Source organism: Ursus americanus, chromosome 36 (assembly GCF_024610735.1).
Source record: "Ursus americanus isolate L20-20 chromosome 36, mUrsAme1.1.p, whole genome shotgun sequence".
Classification (NCBI taxonomy): Eukaryota; Metazoa; Chordata; class Mammalia; order Carnivora; family Ursidae; genus Ursus; species Ursus americanus.
This window is the reverse complement of record NC_142162.1, coordinates 17,338,381-17,362,689: the sequence shown is the minus strand read 5'-3', so window position 1 is coordinate 17,362,689 and position 24,309 is coordinate 17,338,381. Positions and strand designations below refer to the sequence as shown.

The 24,309-nt window shown below is 40.8% G+C and overlaps 1 protein-coding gene across 2 annotated transcripts; it reads right to left on the bottom strand.

The window, feature by feature from the left end:
• Positions 1–68: 68 nt before the first annotated feature.
• Positions 69–23,613, bottom strand: LACTB (lactamase beta). Of its 2 annotated transcripts, none has more exons than XM_045788015.2 (6): positions 14,678–23,607; positions 14,069–14,135; positions 12,398–12,588; positions 11,520–11,871; positions 10,177–10,342; positions 69–851 (listed from the first exon to the last, which is right to left on the bottom strand). In XM_045788015.2, the coding sequence occupies exons 1-6, from the start codon at positions 15,038–15,040 to the stop codon at positions 320–322; spliced, it is 1,671 nt and encodes a 556-aa protein (XP_045643971.1). In that variant the 5' UTR covers positions 15,041–23,607; the 3' UTR covers positions 69–319. The 2 variants fall into 2 exon arrangements, 1 of the variants encoding a protein (XP_045643971.1); XR_006777964.2 differs by having other exon boundaries at positions 713–851; positions 10,177–10,338; positions 14,678–23,613.
• Positions 23,614–24,309: the final 696 nt, after the last annotated feature.

Here is a 24,309-nt window from a genome sequence, read left to right as displayed (position 1 = left end):
ATATTAAAATAACAATATTTGAAGTTTCCTGTTGAATGAGATTTTCTTTATATTACACATTCAAAAACTATATTTTATCAGAATATTTTATTTCAAGAATTAACACTTTTTTCCAAAAAAATAATATAGTTACTTCCCTGAGTATAAAGATCTAATCCTACAATAAAAGACAATTACAAAATTAAGCAATTAGAGGTACATAATTCTCTGCATTCAATTATACTCTATTACAAATCTATTTTTAAAAATCTCATGTATTTTGGGACTTTAATGTTCCAAACAACAGCAACAAGAAAACAGCTCATTTTGCACCGTGATGTTAAGACACGTCAGCTCTGTCTTTATCAAATTCCAGAGCAATCTTTAAAGCAGTGCTGTTGAGGCCAACAGATTGCATGTTACATATGATAGAAACGACTACTCCCCTCGGGGGAACCTTGTTGTTCATAGCTTCCGCATCCAGTTCTTCGGGAAGGACCAGCAGGACACTGCTGGCACCCACCGCACCTCCAGTGTGTGAGGCATAATGCCGCTGCTTTCTACAAGAACCGTACATTTGCTTCTTTTCCACAACACCCCACGCCATTGCGTATTTACCCTCCTTATCCCAAGACATCTCTGTGTTGGGGACTGGTGTCCAAATCATAACCATTGTTTCTGGCTTGAGATATCCGGGTAAAAGATTTTCATGTGAGTTCTTAAAGAGCCCAACTTGGTAACCATACAGCATTGCGTTCCCAAATTTCAGAAGGTCACCCACTGTAGACAGAAATCCACCACCAGCCCATTTATAGGAGTTATCCACGTATGGTGTGTTGACAAGACGTCTCTTTTTATTATAAACATAAAATCTAAAATGAAATAAGAATGGTCATTAAAAACTTCATAGTCTATTATGGACTTTACATATGATAACGAATAGGAAAATATGCACATGAGACAGGCTGTTGCAACGTAGTGATTATACATTCTGAGAAACCATTAATTTTCAGTATGATTCAGATGCTAAAAAAAACACAAATAATTGAGTAATTAAAGCACAGAAAGTGTTTTTTGCTTTTTTTCCTACTGGCATGACTCGCCCATTTTGGGTGTATCAAAGTTTTAATACCTGTAAAAATGAAATGATTAATATTACACACGATACATTTGCCTGGTGCATATGCAGAAACACTTATTGTTTGACAGATATTCCCAGTCCTTGGGCTCAGTGAATCATGTGCCACGTGTGAATTTTATAACTAAGAGAGTATACATTGAGATGTTTAAGATTGATATTTGTAAGGAGACTACATCTCCTGGCTAAAAATGCCAACAGGAATACTATGTGTAATAATGTGACGTGGGACTTTCTTGGTGTAGTGAGGGAAGCTGGAGCTCGCAAACCCACTGGAATCCCAACTCACCCTTACTAGCTAGTAAAATATGCTTCTTTTATTTAACACTTACACAGTTCTTACTACGTGCCAGGCATTGTTCTAAGAACCATGTCAGGATGAACTAATTTATTCTTGTAACAAGGTTCAGAGGTAGGTAGCACGACAATTTCTATTTCACAGATAGAAAACGGAGGCAGAGATTAGAAATAACTTGTCCCAGGTCATACAGCTTGTAAGTGGCAGGTGTCTGTTGCCTCTCTGCTTCAGCACCCTAATTTGTGAAGTGGTGACAAAAATATCTACTTTGTAGAGTTAGGAATATGTGTATCAATCACTTTATATTTTCTTTCTTTTTTTTTTAAGATTTCATTTATTTATTTGACAGAGAGAGAGACAGCCAGCGAGAGAGGGAACACAAGCAGGGGAGTGGGAGAGGAAGAAGCAGGCTCCCAGCGGAGCAGGGAGCCCGATGCGGGGCTCAATCCCAGGACCCTGGGATCACGCCCCGAGCCGAAGGCAGATGCTTAACGACTGAGCCACCCAGGCGCCCCCACTCTACATATTTCTGGTAGCTACTGAATAAATGATAGCTGTTATTCACTCATGCATTAAACAGTTATTGATGGAGCACTCATTATGTGGGAGGCACTGCCTGAAATGCTGAAATAAAGGTTCAACAAAAGAGACAAAGTGCCTGACTTCATGAGGTTTCTAATATGAGGTAACTGAAATGAAATCACAAAATAATTAAACCAAACACGAAACGCGGCTCATGAGAATCCTTTCTTTCAAGATGCATAATAAAATGTGTTCTTAGGTTTCCAGTGTGCTGTCCCACCTGTAACAATCTTCATCTTCGTCCCATCTTGGCTGTTCGTAAGCACTGTCAGACTGAGTCTCACCACCGCTTTCAATCACTTCGTGGGTAAGGTCTCAAACTCAGACATCTCTCCCTAGGACTAGGATTTCCAATCCTGCCAACTCTCCAACTGAACCTGCTCTCTGCCCTCATTGTGACCTCCATCTATTCTCCTTGACTCTTCCCAATTTCCCAGGTCTTCTAGTTCCTGATTTCACCCAAGTGAACTAGCTCTAGCCTGAACTGTTTCAGCTGTGGGTTCCTCACTCTTCTGACCCGACAGTACACCAATCTGCCAATCCTGAATAAATCTAGGTATCTCTTTCTTTGGTTCCTTATCTGGAGAAAAGCTGCAGATATTCACATAACAAAGCTGACTGGTATCAATTCATACTTTTGCTAAGGGTCTTCACTGCTGCTACCAAATCTCAGTCTTTTCCTGGTTATTCCCTGGTATATTCTTCCCAATAGCTATTGCCAATCTCCCCCAGTCCTCCACCCCACCTCTGGCCAGCGGGCAGACAACTACATCCCTTGTTTTACTGAGAAGATTCCAGCGTACTTTAGATGCTTTAGATGGCCTCAAACTCCCATCTCTATCTTAAAATGTATTTACATTATCATGCATTCTTTTTTCCTTCTCTCAAGTCACTTAAGAAAATTTCCTATTGTTTTTATGACTAATTCTACCACCTGCATCCCTGACGGCCTTTTTGCCTCTACAACCTTGTTCCACCACTTACACTTCCTAGATCATTTTATCTCCTTGCTGTCCATTCTCCATGCTGAAGCCTGAGATTGTGTCTTAACCTTCTTCCATCTATTTGAAACCTTCCAATGGTTACCACCATTGAGGACAAAACTCAAATTTCTTACGATGGCCTACAACACAATCAATGGTCTTCAACAAAGGCAGTACCAACTCCCTAAGGGAAATTTTTGGAGGCATTTTTTTATGTGTCACAAAACTAGAGAGCTCTTACTGACATTTAGTGGTCAGGGGCTCAAGGGTCCTAAACGTCCTAGGATGTGTGGAAAAGTCCCACACAGTAGTGTATTCTCCCTTACCGTGGGAGACCTTCAACTATCCTACCGGGTACTCATGTAAGTAAAATATCTGTTTATAATGAGCTGAGACTAGAACCCTCTCCATTTTACACACAAGCACAAAGCACTTTTTGGACATTTTTATTCTACAATAACTTTTTCTTGAAAGTAACCATCGTGAAAACTGAAGAAAGACTGCATTTTATTTTGCTCACAGCTAGAGGCGGCCACCAAGGCATGGGTAGAAGCACCGATACGATACACCTGCATTTGTCTGCATTTATAGTTGTTACATTTGTGATACTTTCATGTCTTAAGTTGCATCTGATTTTATCATGTCTTCTAATGTTGTGAGTAAACTTTAACATACCAAAATATCTATAATTTATTATAAATTATATTTCTTTTATTTAAAAATTTTTTTTTAAAGATTTTTATTTATTTTACAGAGAAAGTGAGAGAGCATGAGCAGGAGCAGAAGCAGGACGCAGGAGAAGCAGCAGCAGACTCCACGCTGAGTAGGGAGGCTGGTGCGGGACTCCATCCCAAGACCCTGGGATCATGACCTGAGCCGAAGGCAGACACTTAACCAACAGAGCCACCCAGGTGCCCCTTATATTTTATTTTAGTTAAGAGTAGTGAGTATAGATCATATAACCATATAGAGCATTTCAAGAAACTAAAGGATGTATAAAATATTTGTTAAATTAAGGGGCAGGGGATCTAATGGCATTGAGATTCACTGTCCAGTGCAATTTAGCCCCTACCTCTCTGATCTCATCACTTACAGCATCTTGCCTTCTTTTCCTGCCAGACGTATTTCTGTACTTGCAACAAGGCAATTTGGCTCCTCATCAGTCACGTCTACTTGAACCCTTACATTCTCTCCCCGTTACTCTATATAACATTGCTTTGTTTTATTTTCTTCATATCAGTATCTGAACTTCTTAGTTTACATGTTTGTCTCCTCCCATAGAATGTTAAGTGTCATAGGGCAGGAACCTGACCGATCTTGCTCCTTGACGACTCCCCAACCTAGAACAGTACCTGCTGTCCATCAAGTGCTCATTAAACATGTTTAGGGGTGCCTGGGTTAAGCGTCCGACTTTGGCTCAGATCATGCTCTCAGGGTGCTGGGATCAAGCCCCACGGCAGGCTCTGCACTCAGCGGGGAGTCTGCTTCTCCTCTCCCTTTGCCCCTCCCCCAGCTCATGCTCTCCATCTCTCTCAAATAAATAAATTTTTTTAAAAAATTAAAAAATGTTCAAACATGAAAGCATCACTTGTCGGCCAAATATTTAATGGAGACACCTTGCAAGGCACTGGAGGGACTAGTTAAACCATACACTGTAGCTGCTTTCTAGGCGCTAACAGTCTGGTCAGACAGTTCTAAATTGCAAAGCACTATATGAACCACCTGGGGATTGTGTTAAAATGCAGATTCAGCTTCATTAGGTCCGGGAAGGGGGCACGTAATTCTGCAATTCTAACAAGATCCCAGGTGATGTCAATACCGCTGGACCCTGGACCCTTGTTCAAATAGCTGGTTACAGAGGCCAAGCTGGGGAGCGAAGTAGTTCCGTTTGGCTATAGGTTGAGGGGATAAGAGGTAGAAGGTGATGCTGGAGGAGTGGACAGGGGACCGGCCACGAAGAACTTTCTGTGCCATGCTAGAAGATTTGACTCCTTTACCTCAGTTAACAAAATGCTCTATGTTTTCTGTATCCTAAGGAAAACAACAACTTTTTACCCTTGTTATAGCTTCCAGCTGCCCGTCCTTTCTCCCTCCTCATTTACTGCCAAACTACACAGAACAGCCCACACCTTGTTTCCAGGCACTCACCCTCTCTAGTCATTCAACTCCTTAAAATCTGGCTTCCCCATCACTAAACAGCCCTCTTGTGGGTTTTCAAGGCTCTTCCAATTCCCTTGTATAGTCGATACCCTATCTGCCTCCTGCAGCACTGTTAACCAACACTTCCTTGATACCCAACCTTGGGCCAGTCTGCTGCCCTGAGCTCTCACTTCTAATATCAATCCTATGATTTCCTACATCCCTCCAATCACTGCAGCCCCCCTCCCCAGGTCTTCTCTTCTGCAGAGAAAACTACAGATCTGCATCAGTACCACAACCACTGTTCCAAATTATGATCAGATTTTCTACTAGCATTAATAATTCTCAAATCTGGTTTTGGAGAAGGGCAGGAAAGTTGTTTATCAGAATCACCTGTGGGCCTTCCCTCTCTCTCTCTCTCTCTCTCTCTCTCTCTCTCTCTCTCAAAACTGTACCCTTCCCTCAAAATTCATAACTTTGGAGGGCTGTGGGCATATATAATTTGAAAAATCACTTTCTTCCTTCAAGAATCTTATATGTCCCCTAAAAGTCCAAGTCATAATACTGAGTGAAGAGTGGCCAAAGGTATGTGCTTTGAGGATTTAAAAATTAAAAAAAAGCCCACTGAGAATCGTAATAGGTTCTTATGAGAACCAATGACTTGATATGTGTGTGCTCTTCTCATTTCTCAAAATAAACTTGCCTTTTTTTTTTTTTTTTAGGCTCCATCCCCAGCATAGAGCCCCACTCAGGGCTTGAACTCATGACCCCAAAATCAAGACCTGAGCCGGGACTGAGTTGGACGCCCAACTGACTGAGCCACCTAGGTGCCCCTCAAAATGAACAGGTCTAAAACTAATCTCTTTCAAACATTCTTCTCATATTTCTCCTCTCCATTAAAACTGTGGTTGACTCTCTTGCCCTCAAATCTCACATCCATCAAGATGCTAAATCCTATTTTTCAACCTTTGCTTCGTGACTTACCTTTTTCCCTTCCTTCATTCCTATGGCCTCTCCCATATTTTAGGTCCTCGCTACTTTCTGTCTGAACTCTTATTACACATGTTGTTTTTTTTTAGAGGGAGGGAGAGCAGGGGACAGACAAAGGGAGAGAGATAATCTTAAGCAGACTATATGCCCAGTGCGGAGCCCTACCATGGGCTCAATCTCACAACCCTGAGATCATGACCTGAGCCAAAATCAAGAGTCGGAAGCTTAGCTGACTGAGCCATGCAGGTGCCCCATTCTGATTACACTTCTAAGTCCAGCCAATCAAATCTAAAAGAAACCTCATTCTAAAAATAATTTTCTTGCGACAAATATATTTCTTACAGTGAACTCCAAGTTTGTAAACCAGGAGAGAACTACCAGTATATTTTGGCTGATAATCAGCTTTGTGTAACTTTCTTTTAACAGTAAAGCATTCCAAACCGCTTATATCAAGGCTGGAAATTAGGACTCTTCATTCTTCCTTTAAAGTATAAAAATGTGGAGAATTCTGGACCTCAATCTGGAATTTTAAACTTTAAATAAACAAATTCTAGGCTTTAATCTCTTGATTCCTTTTCACAGAGGACAAGTTAATGGCTTTTCATGAAAATAATTTTGTTCAGCTCAAAGATAAGTTTACTATTTCAAATTCTTAAGGAATTTCTGCTCTAAAAATAATGCAATATAGACACGAGTTCTTGAGTAAGTTACTGAGACATCTCTGTAACTGAATAACTGATGGAACGATGTCAGATGACAAAGAGCCTCTTATTTAAGAATCTCTAGATTCTGCACAAAAACACTATATAACTACAGAAATCTACAACTACAAACTTAGAAATTCAAAATACTTTTATTTTTACAATGCTTCTTAAATGCCTTTAGACATAATTATGTACTGGTTTGTGTTTTATTGTTATGAGAAGTTTAAAAACCCACAGAATTTAAAATGCATATAATAAAAACCAATCCCACTTTAACATTTAGCATTAACATTTGGATTGGACCTATTACTAGAGAGTCTATCAGCTAATGGCATAGAAAAGAGCTTCATAAAGAACAATGCTTAGGCCGCCTGGGTGGCTCAGGTGGTTAAGCATCTGCCTTCGGCTTGGGTCATGATTCAAGGGTCCTGAGATCAAGCCCCACGTCAGGCTCCCTGCTCAGTGGGGAGCCTGCTTGTCCCCCTCCCACTCTCCCTGCTTTTGCACTCTCTCTCTGTCAAATAAATAAAATCTTTTAAAAAAATGCTGAATTTTAGAAGACACTTTAGCAAATAAAAATAAATAATAATCACAAAGATAATAATAGAATGTAAAGACCGTATCTATACTGTCAAAACACAACAAACACTTCAGAAAACATCCACTGTATTTGCTTTTGGTCCCATCCAATTATAAAAGAGATTTTTGTTGCAAGTATTGTGCCAAACATAGGAAATATGAACAAAGTCTAAAAATAAGCTAATGCATTGACTAGGGATTCCCCTATCAACAGTGTCCTTCAGGGCAAGAAAAATCCACTCCCCCATGGGTATTTGCTTTAAGGGTTATTTCAGTTTATTTGCCTATACAGAATATACTTGTTATACAGAATCAATATATCTATTTGTATACACTAAGTCAATATTCCTAGTCTTCCATTTAAGAAAGTCCCAGTTTTATTCAGGACAACAATGTACCCAGCTAAAAACTAATTTCTCTGAATCTCTTACATCTAAGTGTGGCCTGCTGCTAAAATTCCGGCCAAAGAAATGTAAGTAGTATTTTGGGGTAGGATTCTAGAGAAATACCTTAAAAAGGTGACAGACACTGGGATGTATTGTTTTAAACACACACACACACACACACACACACACACACACACACACAGAAGCAAAACGATGATAAGTATTTACTCTTGGGTTACAATAACTCTAAAAACCCTAGGTTAGGATAATATAAATACACTTAATTTATGATTATTATGAAGGAGTACACTAACAAAGCTGCAAACGATTGCTGGAAATTTTATTTCCTGCAGAATGATAAGCATAAACTAACAGAAACATACACATTTACTAAGTTTCACTTTAAGTTTTTTGTTTTTAAATATATATCTTTGAGGTTTCCCTTTACTCTCTGGAACTCCCTTAAAAAGCTGGTGCCTTTAAGTTCTTTTAAAATAATTATTAACAAAAAAAAAAAAAGAATCAGAGTTGAGTTTTAGAGGCCCAAGTAGATATTGCATCAAGTAAAATAAAGATGAAGCAAGTGGACAGACCATTTTCACAGATGACATTCTTTCTTTTTTTAGTGCCCTTTTTCAGCAGTCCATATAATATAACTAAAATGAATCAACTACCCCTTTAGCACCAGTGGGTACTTTCAAATCAATCAAACTCAGAGCTGATAGGAACCTTTAACAGAAGAAATGGGAACCCACTGCCTTTTTATTTCTTCAAAGAATGGGAAATAAGATGAAATTAACTCACCATCATATGCCACATTTTGATTTTTGTAAAATTACTCATTAAGAAAAGAGCAAACTGCCTTGAAGTTCTGTATATTCAAAGAGTCTTAATTTTCAGTTGAGAAAAGCAGCTCAGTGATTATATGTCATGTTCTCTCCCTTACATATAAGTATAGGCATTCATTATCAAACACCTAGGTCTAAATCAAAATAAGGTCATGCATCCATGCCATCATTACTAGAGAATCTTTTTTAGATTCAATTGGCAACCTCTGGTATTTGTCAATTTTTCTTATGCTTTCCAGTGGAACGTAATGTTGGACCTAAAAATAATAAACACTAATTGAAGTGGTTGAGAACTACAGGCCATTTTAAAATTAAAATTCATTGCTTGCTACTAACCTAATTTCTTTTAGGTCCAAAAAAACTCAGGCTGATTTGCAATGCATATTTAATCCTTTTAAATAAACTGGTAATTTAAAAATGGTAATTTAACTAAATATAACAGAAGACTGAACAAAACTAATACAGGGACAAGAAGATAAAGCTAAAATAATCCCACAATTTCATCTATTTCAAATACCATTTAGCCATTTGCAAAGCATGTCCTAAGAAAAATATGCAAAGTAAAAGTAACAGTTGATTTGTTAAATGCCTTACCTTTCTAATGAACCAAATTTATTATTTGGTAAAATGGAAAACATAACCATAGAACTCATAATAGTCATTAGTCTCAAAATTCTCTCCCAACGCCCTTTTTACAAATCACTAGAAAAAATTATGATAAAATTTTAGTTTGATACATTTCAATGAAATGACTCAAACTTTTACAGGTGGTAAACCTAGCAGGTACCACTGCTACAAAACCATTAAATCACCACCACCAATAATGGGATAAACCGGCTTCCTGTGACCTCTGAGAGACGTGACAACTAAATGTAATGTATGATCCTGGACTAGATCTTGAACCAGATTTTTGTTTTCCTTTTCTTTTGCTATGAAGGACATTATTGGAAGAACTGGCAAAATTTGAACATGGTCTATAGATTTGATATAAGTACTGTGCTGATATTAGTTTCCTGAATGTCCTTATTTTTAAAAAACACAAATTACTTATGGGTAAAGGGGTACCGTGTCTGCAACTTATTTCCAAACGGTTGAGAAAAAAATAACAGATAAAGCAAATGTGGTAAAAGGATAACATTTGGGGAATCTGGGTGAAGGGTATATGGGAATTCTTTGTATTTAGTCTTATAATTTAAGAATTAAATCATTTCAAAAATTTAAAAAAACTTTTAAAAATAATAAATATAAAGTATTAGCTACAACATTAAAAAAGGGATGATGGAAGAACAAATTATAGATACCCATGATAGGAACAATTTTGGTTTAATTGTGCATGAGTTTAAATTATTATTGCTGTCTTTCATCCAAGGATGAAAGGATCCTGGAGTACTTTGCAAATACATTCAATTCCCTCACGGAAAAACAGACATGTAGGAAAGCTCTCCAAATGTGGCGAGTGTGATTTTGGAATGGAGACAAGGAAAGTTTGACTTTCAATAAACAACACAGTGTTATGTAATATAGCAAGACACACCAAAGGTATCATTTACCTTGCTCTATTATAAATCACTGGCTCATTTTCCTCCTGCACAGTCGTCAGCATGTCCAAGTCATGGAATATTTTCTGCATATAATCCAAATATTTATATCCTGAAGCTCTTTCTACTATGGCTGCCAGTAGGGTATAGCCAAAAGTTGAATACAAAAACTGACTACCTTGAGACATCAGTGCAAAGGGGGGAAAGAAAAGAAAACGCTTCATTATTATTTAAAAACATGTAAAATACTTCCCACTGAAAACTGACAGACTCTCACCTTTTTACTTCAGCATTTAGAAACAGATCATGGATGACGTATTAATAAACTTAGTCAACTTGGCAAGGGCCCTGCTTATTCCATGATTTAATGATAATCAGCATATGAATCTACTCCTTTCCATGATAATGAAATAAGCAAATAAATACTATCTCAAAACTAAACTAAAACCCTTCAAACTGGTACCAAAATAGGAAGGGAAAGAAAAGCAAATCTGATTTCTTGAGTTAATGGGCTTATTCTTAATACAGCCAAAACTCATTGTTTAAGGCATAAATTAGTTGTGCACATGCCCATTTTAATAAAGTATATGTAGGTATAAAAACTCTGTTTCAAATATATATTAAAATACAAATACATATTCAAATATAGATACTACTTCAAATACATACCGTTATATCATTCGGGATTCTGGAAACACAGAGTGTGTGATCTGTACTAATAACTGGAACCTTATATTTTAAGACAAAATCCATAAATATATTCCTTTGCCCTTATTAATTACACCTATATCTATTCATAGTAAAAACTTTTAAAATGAAAATAGAATACAAGTACATAAACCTATGGTAAATTGAAAGATACTAAAGTGGTTTTGGTGGGCATCATACCAAAAAATATGTTAAAAAATATTTTTATAGATCAGCTTTTAGGAAATAAAATTAAGTTGATAAAAACCAACTTCTTTAAGGAATGAAGGCACACAATAAATTGAGCAATTTAAATACTAAATTAAACACTAACTAAATACTGACATAATAGCAATATTTTATCATGCCCTCCTTAGTCCAGATTTTATTTGAAAAACACTTATTACAACATTTCTCCATAATTTTCCACAAACAGCTTGATCTGGAAAACCCACTAAATGAACGCTGAGGCTAAATCTAAACAACTGGCTACCTGGACGCTTGGCTTCGTCAAGAACTGCAGACAAGGCACACATTGGACTGACAGCAAAACCCACGCCACAAGCGTCAACCACACCCAATGCCCTCGGGATGGGATCATTTCAGATTTTCTGAAAATTAATACTTTAATAATGATGACTTTGTTAAGAGAAGGAATTAACACTCACCAGGTTTAAAGAACAAAGGGTCATTTTTAAATAATCTTAGTGATTCAATTGAATTCTCAAACTTTTCTTTCAAATACAACTCGCCTTGTTCAAAATCATTCTTTTTCTTGCCAGGTTTTAAGTTCCGGCCTTTGGCATCAGTATCTTGCTCTATCTTAGTTTTAACAAAGTCACTCTTTTCATTACTTTTGCCTCCTTTTTCTTTGAACTCTTTTTCTTGGTCAGATTCCATGGTCCCTTTCATCATCTTCAAGGCTTTGTAAGCTTTCTCTTCTTTCACCTTTTTCATGTCCTTTTCATAATGACGAATTCCACTTAAATGGGAAATCAGTAATCTTGTTGTGACAGAAACCTAATTGTAAAAATATGGAATTTCAATTACAATATTAAACTGTATAATAAAAAGTTATAGGGGTACCTGGGTGGCCCAGTCAGTTAAGCATCTGCCTTTAGTCTCAGGTCATGGTCCTCAAGTCCCGCTGGGATTGAGCCCCATGTGGGATCTGCCCCATGTCAGACTCCCTGCTCAGCAAGGAGTCTGCTTCTCCCTCTCCCTCTGCCCCTCCCTCCCCGCTTGTGTTCTCTTTCTCTCTCACTCACTCTCTCTCTCAAATTTATAAAATCTTAAAAAAAAAAAAAAGTTAGTGGCCTTGGAATCATGCCTCAGTAATATTTTCCATTTTAAACTGCTGCTGGAAAAATGTGTCCCATACACATCTTCAGCTTTAAGTTTCAGAGAAATACCCAATCGATTATCACCTGAATTAAAAAAAACCCTTTAACCCATTAACAATAGTTAAAAACAAACCAAAGAATCTTATGAAGCCTTTTAAACCATTTAAGATGTCGTCAGTAAAATGAACTGTGAGTTTTATTACCTTTTCACCTTCATATTCTTTTTCTGGGAATTCAGGAACATAATGTTGTACTGGAATGTCAAGATCCAGTTTCCCGGCTTCCCACAGTTTGGCAAGAGCAACCATGGTAAGGCTTTTGCTGATACTGGCAATTCTCATAACGGTCTCTGGCTTGCACGGTACACGGTTCTCAACATCAGCATAACCTAAGCCTTTAGAAAAAGAAAAGCAAAAAGTCACTAATAACAGGCTTCATGGTCAAAGGAGTCTTCAAAAACTGAAATAATACTATCTTAGAACATCTCATGTATTTATCTAAAGGAATATCTTTTGGAAAAGAAATTCCACTTTTATAAGCTAATTAAGAGTGAATGAGAGTCTTAGTAATTCTGACAACAGTAAGCCTAACAACTTAATTTTATAACTAAATCGAAATTGCACTCTGTGCACAATAGTAATTTTCTATCTGGTTCAGATACTATTTTTTCTTAGTTTATCTAGACAATTAGTTATCCCACATTTTACATTAAGTTATTCTATGTTCTTTAAAGAAAACATCATTGTTCTTCAGATTATATTTACTTTTGAATTTCCACTGGATTGTTTAAAATAACCACCCAATAAAAGTTAATGTGAAAAGGTGTCCTGGAAACCCAATCTAGATAACCAATCTAGGTTACCTCAGATGCAAACCAGAAAAAGAAGGACTATTAATTCAAAGCTCCTAGAGAATTTTTTAAAAGTCTGGTTTCATCTCCTGAAGGCTGAGAGTGTGAAAATCTAAGTGATAAGACCTGAGATCTAAAAAGAACGAAAAGGTATACAATGATTGTTTTTAAACTGTAAATAAAGATTATGCTGAAAAATATTTGCAGAAAAACAAAGCCCTCACCCATAAAGCCGACATTTATGTAATTTTTGATTACAGTATTTTTCATAAATTGGGTATGCTGACTAGGCTCTACTTATACTTGGGGGAAGAATCGTTTTTCTTTAAATTCAAAACCTTATTGCTCCTATCAACTTCTTTTAAAAGTACTAATTCCTTTAAATGATGTCTGAAACATGTCCTAAAAGTAGGGTTCCTATAAACCTGGGACCCTATTTGTGTGCAATGGGTAAGTAAATCAAATTATAAAATATGTTTTGATAAAATTATCATAAAATGATTAGAAATCTCTTTCCCAAAGCTTCTACCTTTTGGTTTGAAAAAAACAGCGGACACTGCCCGGTAAAAAAAAAAAAAAGTAATAAAGGAGATCGTACACTCATTAAGGACAAGGAATCATGAATGGCCCTAGTTCTTGGTACAGGGCATTTTACAGAATAGGGGACGCAATAAGTTGTTAATTAAATTGTTGATTAAACAAGAAAACAAACTTCTGACGTTTGACCTAGCGGTAAGGGTCATCTACAAACACGCAGGTAACAGACTGTTCAATATACAACTTTCAGAACAATAAATCCAGTCCTTAGAAACGAGCCATCTTTAAGACTCCAAGGGTCACATTTCAATCTTGCTGTTTACAGAAAGCCCGATTCTTTATTCTGTTAGACATGTTTTCTCTATAGTATGTATGGCTTTACGAAACCTGAACATTTCACGCCACCCACTCCTAGCAGTAAAACATCAAAATTTCATTCATCGACTGGGACAAAACAAGCCAGTAAATAACACTTTTCTGAGCCCACCTTCTGACCAGACTTCTTTTCCATCTACAGAGACTCCGACCACTATGCCGGGGGCGCCGACCTCATCCTACGAGCGAAGGGGAAAGGACAGACAGTTCAAGGACCAGCAAAAAAGCTTCGCACAACTCCCCGCCCAGCTCCCGGGCCTTCCCGGGGCCCCGCCCCTCCCTCCGCCCGGGCCCCGCCCCTCCCTCCGCCCGGGCCCCGCCCCTCCCTCCGCCCGGGCCCCGCCCCTCCCTCCGCCCGGGCCCCGCCCCCTCCCTCCGCCCGGGCCCCGCCCCTCCCTCCGCCAGGGCCCCGCCCACCTCGGCCCCGCCAGGCCCGGCACTAACGATGAGAGGCGTGCCTGGTCTGCACTGAGGGCGAAGGGGAGGTTCCCGAGGCGGGCGGTGTGACCTCCGCCCCGACTTGGGCAACCCGCAGGAGGTTTTGACCGTGGCCGGGCGGTCGGGGAACGGGAAGTCCTTCTCGGAAGCCGGCCGCGGGCATGCCACCGCCAGAGGTGGGGTCCGCTCGGGCCCGGGAGATGACCACCGAAGGGCCCCGTTCCGAGCGGACGCGGGCGGTTCGGCGCTGGTTTCCCGGCCGCCTACGCCCGCGTCTCCGCACCTTGATCCGGTGCAGCAGGTCGCGGCTGCTGTCGATGGCTCTGGCGAAGCGCCGGGAGGGGGGCGGCATCGGGGTCTGGGCGGACCACGGAGCGAGGGGCTGCTCCTGCGGCAGCAGCGGTTCGGCCTGGGGCGACGCCTCGGGGTCGGGGGCGGCTGGGGGCTGCGCGGGGGCCGCGCCCCTCAGCCCGCCCGCCAGCTTCACCCCGAGTGCCAGCCCCAGCCCCAGCCCGAGACCCCCAACCCAGCCGGGGCCGAGCGGCGGCAGCCCGGAGCGCTGGTGTGCCCCGCGCCGCCCGCGGCCCCAGGCCCAGCCCCCGGGGGTCGCAGGCCGGGCCGTCACGGCTGACAGGAGCCGGTACATGGCGTCTGCCGCGAGCCGGCAGCCTCAGAGCTCGTGCAGGCCGGGCGGGCGGTGGAGGCGCGGGGAGGGGAGGAGACAGGGGAAGGCAGGGGGTGGGGACCGCGCGCAGACCTTAGCAGTCGACGCCGGATGCCGGAGCGTCGATCGCATCGAGCCCTTCCTCTTTTCCCTTCCTCTCCTTGCCTTATCGCGTTCTTGATGTTTCTTCATCTTACTCTACACTGCTTTTCTCCCCTCTGCCTCTGCTCCGATCAAGTGTCACCTCCTCAGAGAAGCCTTCCCAGTTGCCATCCCAATGGGAGTACTCGCCACACCTTTTTGACCAGCCAGCGCGCACACCTCCTTAATAACACTACACTTCTTCGTTTCATTTAACTTAACTGATTCCTTACGAGAAGGTGCCCTCCTTAAGGGAGCCGGGACTTTTACTTTGGGATCCTCAGCTCTTGGAGCAGCGCTGGCACACAGCAGCCGCTGAGCAGGCATCTCCTTTTCCCCTAGAACTCTCTCTCTTGCCATCTCCTTTCTTTATGCCTCATTGGAGCTCCTTCCATTTCCCTAAAGCCCTTTTAAAATCTCTTACTTCTGGAGGTCCAGTGCCACACCACATCAAATATTAAGTTATATGCGGACTATATTAAAAACAATTTTTCTTTTTGCTGTAAACATTTTAAAATTTTAATCCAAAAGTAATTAATATAATTTATAATTAGCTATGATTTCCGATATCTGTAGATGATCAGAGATTCTCGTGCCAGATTGGCTCTAAGAACTAGACAGACACAGTGCTTGAGGGGGCACCAGGAAAGTGAGCCCATCACCTCCCCTCCTCTGGACAGTTAGATTTCTACCAGTTAGATTTTTACCAGTTACCAGATTTTTCACAACATTGGTTCATAATGAATATGTGGTCAGCAATCAAGTTTTTTTTTCTTTTTACACAAACTAGTCAAACCCAGCTTCCCTTCCATATCATGTATTTGCAACGATGTTTTGGCTTTCTCTTTCTGTTTTGGCTTAGTATTTCCATTGGTATTATTGTTGTTGTTATTTTAGAGAGAGAGTGATATTTTAGAGAGTGCAGGTGCATGGGGGAGGAGCAGAGAAAAAGGATGAGAGAGAACACAGCAGGCTCCATGTGCCCAGCGTGGAGCCCAACATGAGGCTCAATCTCACAACCCTGAGATCATGACCTGAGCTGAAATCAAGAGTTGGACACTTAACTGACTGAGCCACCCAGCCACCTCTTCATTGGTATTATTTTTAACCTGAATTCTGACACAGTCTATACTGTAAACCTTTTGACTTTCATATCTCCTGCAAACAAGTCTTGTTTGCATATGTCTTGTTCAAATATTGTATATGTCTTGTCTTGTTCAAATATTGAATATGACTGGATCTCCTATAGAACCTATAATACGCCAATAGAAACTTTTCTCCAGGGGATCAGAGATCTAGTAGCCAGTCCTCTTGATACGGTTGTTCAAACAGGAGCCCATCATTGCCATCTGTGACACGCTAGTGTGTGATGTCCTGAAAGTACTTCTGTTTCCTCCCTGTTTTCCTCTTCAGAATGTTTCCCATTGCACTTTTAGTCTCAGGTTCAGACAAAGTTGGTGCTGACATTACAATGCTTACTCAAAAAAGACACATGCCCAGCTCTCCTAGGGATTAGCAGGCTGGAGGGTAATATATTCATGAATCCTATAAACACACAAGAAATGTAAAATTCCAACTGTAATAAGTGCTATGAAGGAGAGATGCATTGTGTGTTGAGAAGTTATGACGGTGAGATTTGATCTAGTCTGGAAGATTAGGGAAGGTTTTTCTATTGAGGTCAAATTAGATCTGAGACCTTAAGGATAAATGGGAATTAACTTGGTCAGCGTACAAACAGACAGAGGAAGTGTTCCATACAGAGGAATCAGCAAGAACAAAGACCCTGCAGTAGGAGGGAGGAGGTTTCATTCAAAGAATTAGAGGAGGCCATGGTGGCTGCCACGGAGAACAAAGGGGAATGGAGTGAGAGATGAGGCTGAGAACTGACATTCAAGACCCTATCTCCCTCTCCCTATTTCTTCGGAAGAAAGAATACCCTTCTAGAGCTACTTCTTGCCACAAGTCCTGTTCTATGGTATCTCAGTATAGTATAAACTATACATACCTAGTATTACTCTTTGTTTTCTTGGGAGAATCTCAAAATTACTTCATCATTCATACTCTGTGCTTTGGTGTGGAGGTATCAGAGGTCATAAATATTACTGTTACTCAGCTTCCTGCCCCGCCTTCCAACCACAAGAATTCAGAGCACTTCCTCTTTCGTGTTGCTACTTTCTTTGTTACATTTGTTGCTCCGTACTTTTAATGTTTTCTTTGGGTGGTATATTCTTTTATCCCTTAAAATTTAGTTGAGGGTACACTGACTTTGGATGGCAGCTTGGGATTGTCTATTAATTGTTAAAGAAATGCTTATAATGTGTGGCCCAGCAATACCATTTTTAGGTAATATACTCTAGAACTGTGATTTTCAAAGTATGGCACTTGGACCACCATCATTTGCATCACCGGAGTGCTTGTTAGAAATGCAAATGTTCAGGTTTCACCCAGGTCTACTAAAGCAGACACTCTAGGAGGGGTGCCGAGCCATCTGATTTTTTTTTTTTTTAGAGAGAGAGAGAGGGAGGGAGGGAGAGAGTGAGAGAGAGCCCTCAGTGGGGAGTCTGCTCAATATTCTCTCTCTTCTTCTCCCTCTGCCTCTACCCAGCTGCTCGCTCACTTGTGCACATGTTCTCTCTCAAATAAATGAATAAATTCTAAAATAGGGGGGCAATATGAGAAATCCCTATGGTGATGGAACTTTTCTCTATCTTGACTGTATCACTTGTCAGCATCCTGATGTGGTATTATACTATAGTTTTGCAAGATGTTACTATGGGGAAACTGGAAAAAAGGTACACAAGATCCTTCTTATTTCTTGGAACTGGGTATGAATCTAAAATTATCTCAAAATTCAAAAAAGCTTATTTAAAAATAAAAGATGCAGTATGAACCAGGACACATATTCTGAAACTGAAATACAGTCGTGTGTATTCCCTACTTAAATGCTTTAAAGCTCCCTTTCCCAATAGGAGAAAGTCCAGACTCCTGTGGTTCGTCATGTGGTAGAATAACCTATTGAGAAAAACTTTCTTTCATTCTTTTTTTTTTTTTTTTTTCCTTTTCGGAATTGGATTCACCACAAAGGAATGAACCGCATTTCCTTTCTTGCCAAGAGGGCAGCCAGGCCTCTGAGTCCTGAAGGTCTGGGCTTTCCATACCGCCCAGGGGGTAGTTAACAACTGCCCCTGGTTGTCCAACAGGTCTCAACCCACCCAAATATACACAGAAGGTTTTTTCTTTCCCAGCTATCTGTCTACTTTGCTGAGCCAAATCCCTTTCCAGCTGGGTAACTTTATAAATAAAGGAACTTTAAAGACATCTCTGTCTGGTCCAAAACCTTTTCAGCCACATCTCACTATGAAAGTAGCATATCAAGGGAAGATTCCGTTGCTCTAGGTACTATTTCCTTTGCTGAGTGCGGTTCAACAACCTCTCTCCAGGAGCTGGGCAGGCTGCGTCTTGCATGGAGGCCCTGGCAGGGGTTGAATGGGGGCTTCTACTTGCTTGCTTTCATCTCCTTTTTTCTTCCTTCCAGTCCCTCGCCCTCACGCTCACCACCAGGAGCAGTTGGGGGACAGGGAGCCCACAGGAGAACAGTGGTTGGTGCAAGTTCCAAGTATGGCCCTGGGTCTGGGCCATGCAGCCCGCAGAGCCTTAGAGAGCCTGCCCCTTGAAGGCATGGTTCCCTGTGTACATGGAGTGAGAGCCTCCCAAACCCATGGCTTTGCAAAGCTCAGGGAAGACCTCCAGACTATGTTGGATGCTGATAGGGCTAAGTATCCCACCTGCAAGCAGCCTCCACAGACCTGGGGACCCACACAGAGCACCACAGCAGCAAAAGCTATAGACAGAGGGCCATCGACATGGCCCCACGACTTTCTGGGGCTCTTGTTTAATACTAAGGAAGTATACGGAGTTCCTCCCCCACAAAGAAGGTCAATATAGTGCTTTTTACCAATCTTGATGGGTGGAGCTTCCACTAAACTTGACTTGATTTATGTAAATGAAAAGATAAGGCATTATTTGTATCTTCAGCCCCATGGACACTGCCAACTTTTAAAAAATATTTTATTTCTTTGTTTACTTGAGAGAGAGAGAGAGAGAGAGAGAATGAGCAGGAGTAGGGGCAGAGGGAGAGGGGGAAGCAGACTCCACGCTGAGCAGGGATTCAGACGCAGGGGCTCGATCCCAGGACCCCGAGATCATGACCTGAGCCAAAGGCAGACACTTAACCAACTGAGCCGCCCAGGCTCTCCAGACACTGACATTTTTATTGAATAAAGAAATGAGTGGAATAATTCATTTTGTTACATTTTTCAGCACTGAATCAAGGAGTAGTGGACATTTGTCATTCCTTTGGGCCCCTTCAAAACACTTCCTTTCTTTGAGACAATTTCTTATCTTACGAATGCTGCCTCCCTAAGGGATAACGATAATAATCACACAATCTTACGTAGTGCTATCCTGTGCCAGGCACAGGTCTAAGCTCTTTCCACACCATTTCATGTCAACATCACGCCAACTGTCGAGGCGGCTAGTGTTCTTATCCTTGCCATCTTATACAGGAGGAAATAGAGGTACAGGGAAGTGACCTAATTTGCCCAAAGCCTCACAGCCAGTAGGTGATGGTGTCCTCGTATTTATTTTCCTAGTTTCCCTTCACTTGGTAGCAGGTGTGTGAAGTAGGCTCCGCCAATCAGAGGTGCCCATTTCTGGAAGCTGGTAATGCCATCAAGGGCACTTCCTGGGCAGCAGTGATGGGGATTCTCGTCCGGTGTCTAGCGCCCAGCTGGACACTACAGGCCTGGGCGGTCTCTCGATTTCCCAGCCTCAGGCAGCACCCTCCTGTTAACAACTCCCTGGGTGTCTCCTGCACACATTATCCTGTCAGGCATAATTAAAAATTGCGCCCTTTCCCTCTTAAACGGGGCAAGAAAATATACAGTCATCCCACCCAGTATGTTTCAGTAAATTCCTTTCCTGCTTGAATGGGCTATAGTGGTCTTGGTAATTGGCAGTTAACAATATGCCCCCTCCTTTCCTACCTCCCTCACCTCCCACTTCTCACCACGGCTCTGGTCTCAGTTCTCTGAAAACAGGGTGCTGGATGCCTCTAGGCCTTTGCACAGATTTTTCTTTCTTCCTGATATGGTCTCATCTCCAGTGTTCGCAGGGCAAACCCTGCTCTGGAGGGTGTCGCCCGTTACCTTCCTGCCTCCATCTTGCCCTATATTCCCTTCTGGTGGCACTTAGCCCTGTGGTACAACTTGACCTAACTTTTTGGATCTGCCAGTGATCTGTGAGTTCCTTCAGGGTACAGACTGTTTCGTCTGGGTTTAACCCTAGTGCCTGGCACATGTTAAGCTTTCAACAGTATGTATTGAAAGCTTTATATGAGTGTAAAATTGTCCTTTTTATAGAAAAATAGCTGCAGTCTGCTACTACAGTTTCGTTTTCTAAAGGTTTTCATTTGTCGGTCTTGATTTTGAGCTTGAGAGAACCCTATCGGCGCACTGGAAAATGGAATTCATACTGGGAGAAGACCTTAAAAGCACCGGGCTATCTCACCCCCTTAGGGAGGAGAGCTCACCATTATTAGACTTTATCATGTGCTGGCTACTTTATACACATTTGTTCATTTAATAGTGGGCATTATCTCCCAGACAAGTAAGAAAACTGAGGCTAAGAGAGGCTAAGTTGCTTACAGAAATAAAGTCAAATGGAAGAACTGGAATTAGGGTTTGCTCCGGGGTCCACCCATTTCCTTGCTTTGCTCCCTGGGAATTTGTACAAAGTGATTCAGGCAAGGGAGTATGCATTTGACGGGAAGACTTACAGGGGAGGAAGGGCCACAACCTCCTACATCCTCCATTCCCTGTCCAACATTTCTGCATACTGTCTTTTCAGCCTGTTTCTTTGGCTCTATCTTCCAATGGAGACAAAACGGCTTGTGGTATTACTGTAGGACTGCAAAGCTCAAAGGTGTATTAGACATTATCTAGTGTGGTGGTTTTCATGGGATGGGTCATTTGGAAAGGCACTGAGCTATTTTTTTTTTTTTCTTATCCTAATTGGAGGAAAGGGAAAGGGACCCATGATGTTCAGTAGATGGGGACCCAGGATGATTTTGAAAGCACTTACATCTGTGGGAGAGTTGTGCTGGCAAAGATTCCCTCCCTGACCAAACTCTGGCCGGCCTCCTTTGAGCCCTCTTCTTGACTCAGCCTCAACCTTGGCTGTAAAAAACGTGAACCGACATTAACAGTTTCTAAGGTGCCTGCCTGACAAAACTCAAGGCTGCCAAAAGCATTTACGGTTTGTTTCAATCAACACCTGAAAATAGGCCATTTGTCTCCTAGTTTCTGTGGGTGGGTAGGAAGCTAACTTCAGTAAGTAGTAGTTAACAAACCCAGATGGTTTTCACACAGAAAAACAGGCTCACCCAGGTTTTAGTAATTTTCCCTTCCCTGATTCTGTTCATTCTGTCACCTTGCTGCTCCCTCCATCTTCCTTTAAAACCCTCCCATCACCTCTGCACAAGTCAGAATGACGCTCAGCTCTTTCTTCCACTGTCGGTCGTTCTTGAAGAAAATCTGTTTTCACCACTCTGACTGACGCCCTGCTGCGTTTATCTTTGACAGTGCACAGTGGATTGTTCAACCCCAAATACTACCCCTCAAAAACAGAGGTCCTTGTTTTCAAAGCAAGGTCTTACGGGTGTGTTCACTTTGCGATAATTCATTGAGATGTATACTCCTAATTTGTGCACGTTTCTGCTTGTATTTTCTATTTTAATGTAAAAGTTCATGTATTAAAAAAATAAGAACCTGAAAAAAATGATAATGAAGGGTAAGTTAAGAAATAATCATTGAAATAGTCTTAAGTGGAGAAAGTAAAACATTCTGATTTTCAGAGGCAAAAACACAAACATGTATAAAGACATGAGAACATGGAAGAAGAGGAATTTGTATGATTATAGGGGTTTTTAGAATTATGCTCTTTAAAGGTGTACTTACAGAACACGTCGTTGAGATATAATTGAAATATAATAAACTATATGTATTTAAAGTATACACTTTGATAAGTTTTGACATACGTACGCACCTGTGAAACCATGACCACAATCAAGATCATGAACATACCCTTCATCCTTTTTATAACCCTTTTCTCCCTTCCTACTTATTCCCCTATCCACTCCCCAAAAATTATTGATCTGTTTTCTGTCACTATAGATTAGTTTGCATTTTTTAGAATTATATATATATGAAATAATACAGTATGTATATGCTCTTTTTTGGGACTTATCTTCTTTTACTCAGTATAATTATTTTGAAATTAATACAGGCTAATTCATGTATTAATAGCATCTTCCCTTTTACTGAGAGGTGGCATTGCATCATATGGGCCCACCACAATTTGTTTATGTACTTATCGGTTCATAGACCTTGGAGTGGTTTCCAGTTTTTGATTACTATGGTAAAGCTGCTACGAACCTTCATATGCAAATTTTTGTGTGAACATAGGTTTTCATTTCTCTGGGGCATAAACCTAGGAGTGGAATTGCTAGGTCATATGATCACTGTATATTTAATCTTTTGAGAATCTGCCAGATTGTTTCTCAAGCAGCTGCATCATTTCACTCTCCCAATTTCTCCATATCCCTGCCAACACTGTCTTTGTGATAATAGCCATCCTTGCAGGTGGGAAGTGGTATCTGATATGGCTCTGCTTTGCACTTCTCTGATGGCTGATGATGTTGCGGTTTCTGGTCATTTGTACATATTATTTGCAGAAATATCTATTCAGATCCTTTACCCATTTATATAATATTCTTGAAATGACAAAATTAGGGAATGAGAAGTTATGGACTGGGGCAAGAGGAGGAGAGAGGGGAGATGGGTGTGTATATGAAAAGGCAACTTGAAGGATATTGGTGATGATGGAATTGTTCTTGATCTTGACTGTGGTGGATACATGAACCTACACGTGGGATTACAGTACATGGAGCTAACTACACACACACACACACACGACTATAAGTAAAACCGGGGAACCTGCTTTGAATCAGTGGATTGCAGTTGTATCAATATCCTGGTTGTGATATTACACTATAATTTTGCAAGATCTTACCATTGGGGGAAACTGGATAAAGGGTACATGGGATTTCTCTATATTATTTATCAGTGCATGTGAATCTACAATTATTTCAGAAAAGAAAAAGTTTAGTTTAAAAACACACAATTAAAAAGAACCCTATGGTCAACTCTTCAACAAAACCTAATAATTCTTAATGGGTATGTACCTGACAACAAAGACTGAAACGATGTGAGGCAAACCTGAGAGAACTGCAAGGAGAAACAGACGAATCCACTGTCATAGTTAGACACTTCAAGGTCCCCTCCGTCAGAAATGGACAGGCCCTGCAGGCAGAAAATCGTTAAAGACACAGTTGAACTCAATAACACCATCAATAAGCTGGATATAATGGACATCTATAGTCCATTTCATCCGATAAGAGCAGAATACATATTCTTCTCAAGCTCACATGGAACATTCACCAAGGTAGACCACTTTCTGGGCCATAAAACACACAAACACCCCTTAACAAGTTTAAAAGAATAAAAATCATACAACTGCTCTCAGACTCCAATGGAATTAAAATAGAAATTAGTAACAGAACAAAAATTTTAAAAATTTCAAAAAATAAGTAATTAATAACAGAATAGCTAGAAAAATCCCCAAATACTTGGAAACTAAACAACACACATTTTTTGAAAAAGATTTTATTTATTTGAGAAAGAGAGAAAGCAAGCATGAGTGAGAGTTGGGCAGAGGGAGAGGGAGAAGCAGACTCCCCACTGAGCAAGGAGCCCAATGAGGGGCTCTACCCCAGGACCCTGAGATCATGACCTGAGCCAAAGGCAGATGCTTAACCAACTGAGCCACCCAGGCGCTCCCACACTTTTTTTTCTTGGTAAATAATTACCGAATTATCTTACAGAATCTATATATCATTTAATCCTTTCAAAAGTAGGAATATATTTTACATGGTCTGGAATGAGCTTGTATTCAGATTCTGAATTCACTTATTCAGCAAATATATATTAGCC

Bases quoted from the DNA above. Each gene is read 5' to 3' on its own strand.
- LACTB (XM_045788015.2), bottom strand. From the start codon at position 15,040: ATGTACCGGCTCCTGTCAGCCGTGACGGCCCGGCCTGCGACCCCCGGG. The intron at 10,343-11,519 runs GTGAGTGTTAAT...TGATGTCTCAAG, and splicing joins CCCTTTGTTCTTTAAACCTG to GTAGTCAGTTTTTGTATTCA. The intron at 852-10,176 runs GTAAATGATACC...ATTTCATTTTAG, and splicing joins GTGATTTATAATAGAGCAAG to ATTTTATGTTTATAATAAAA.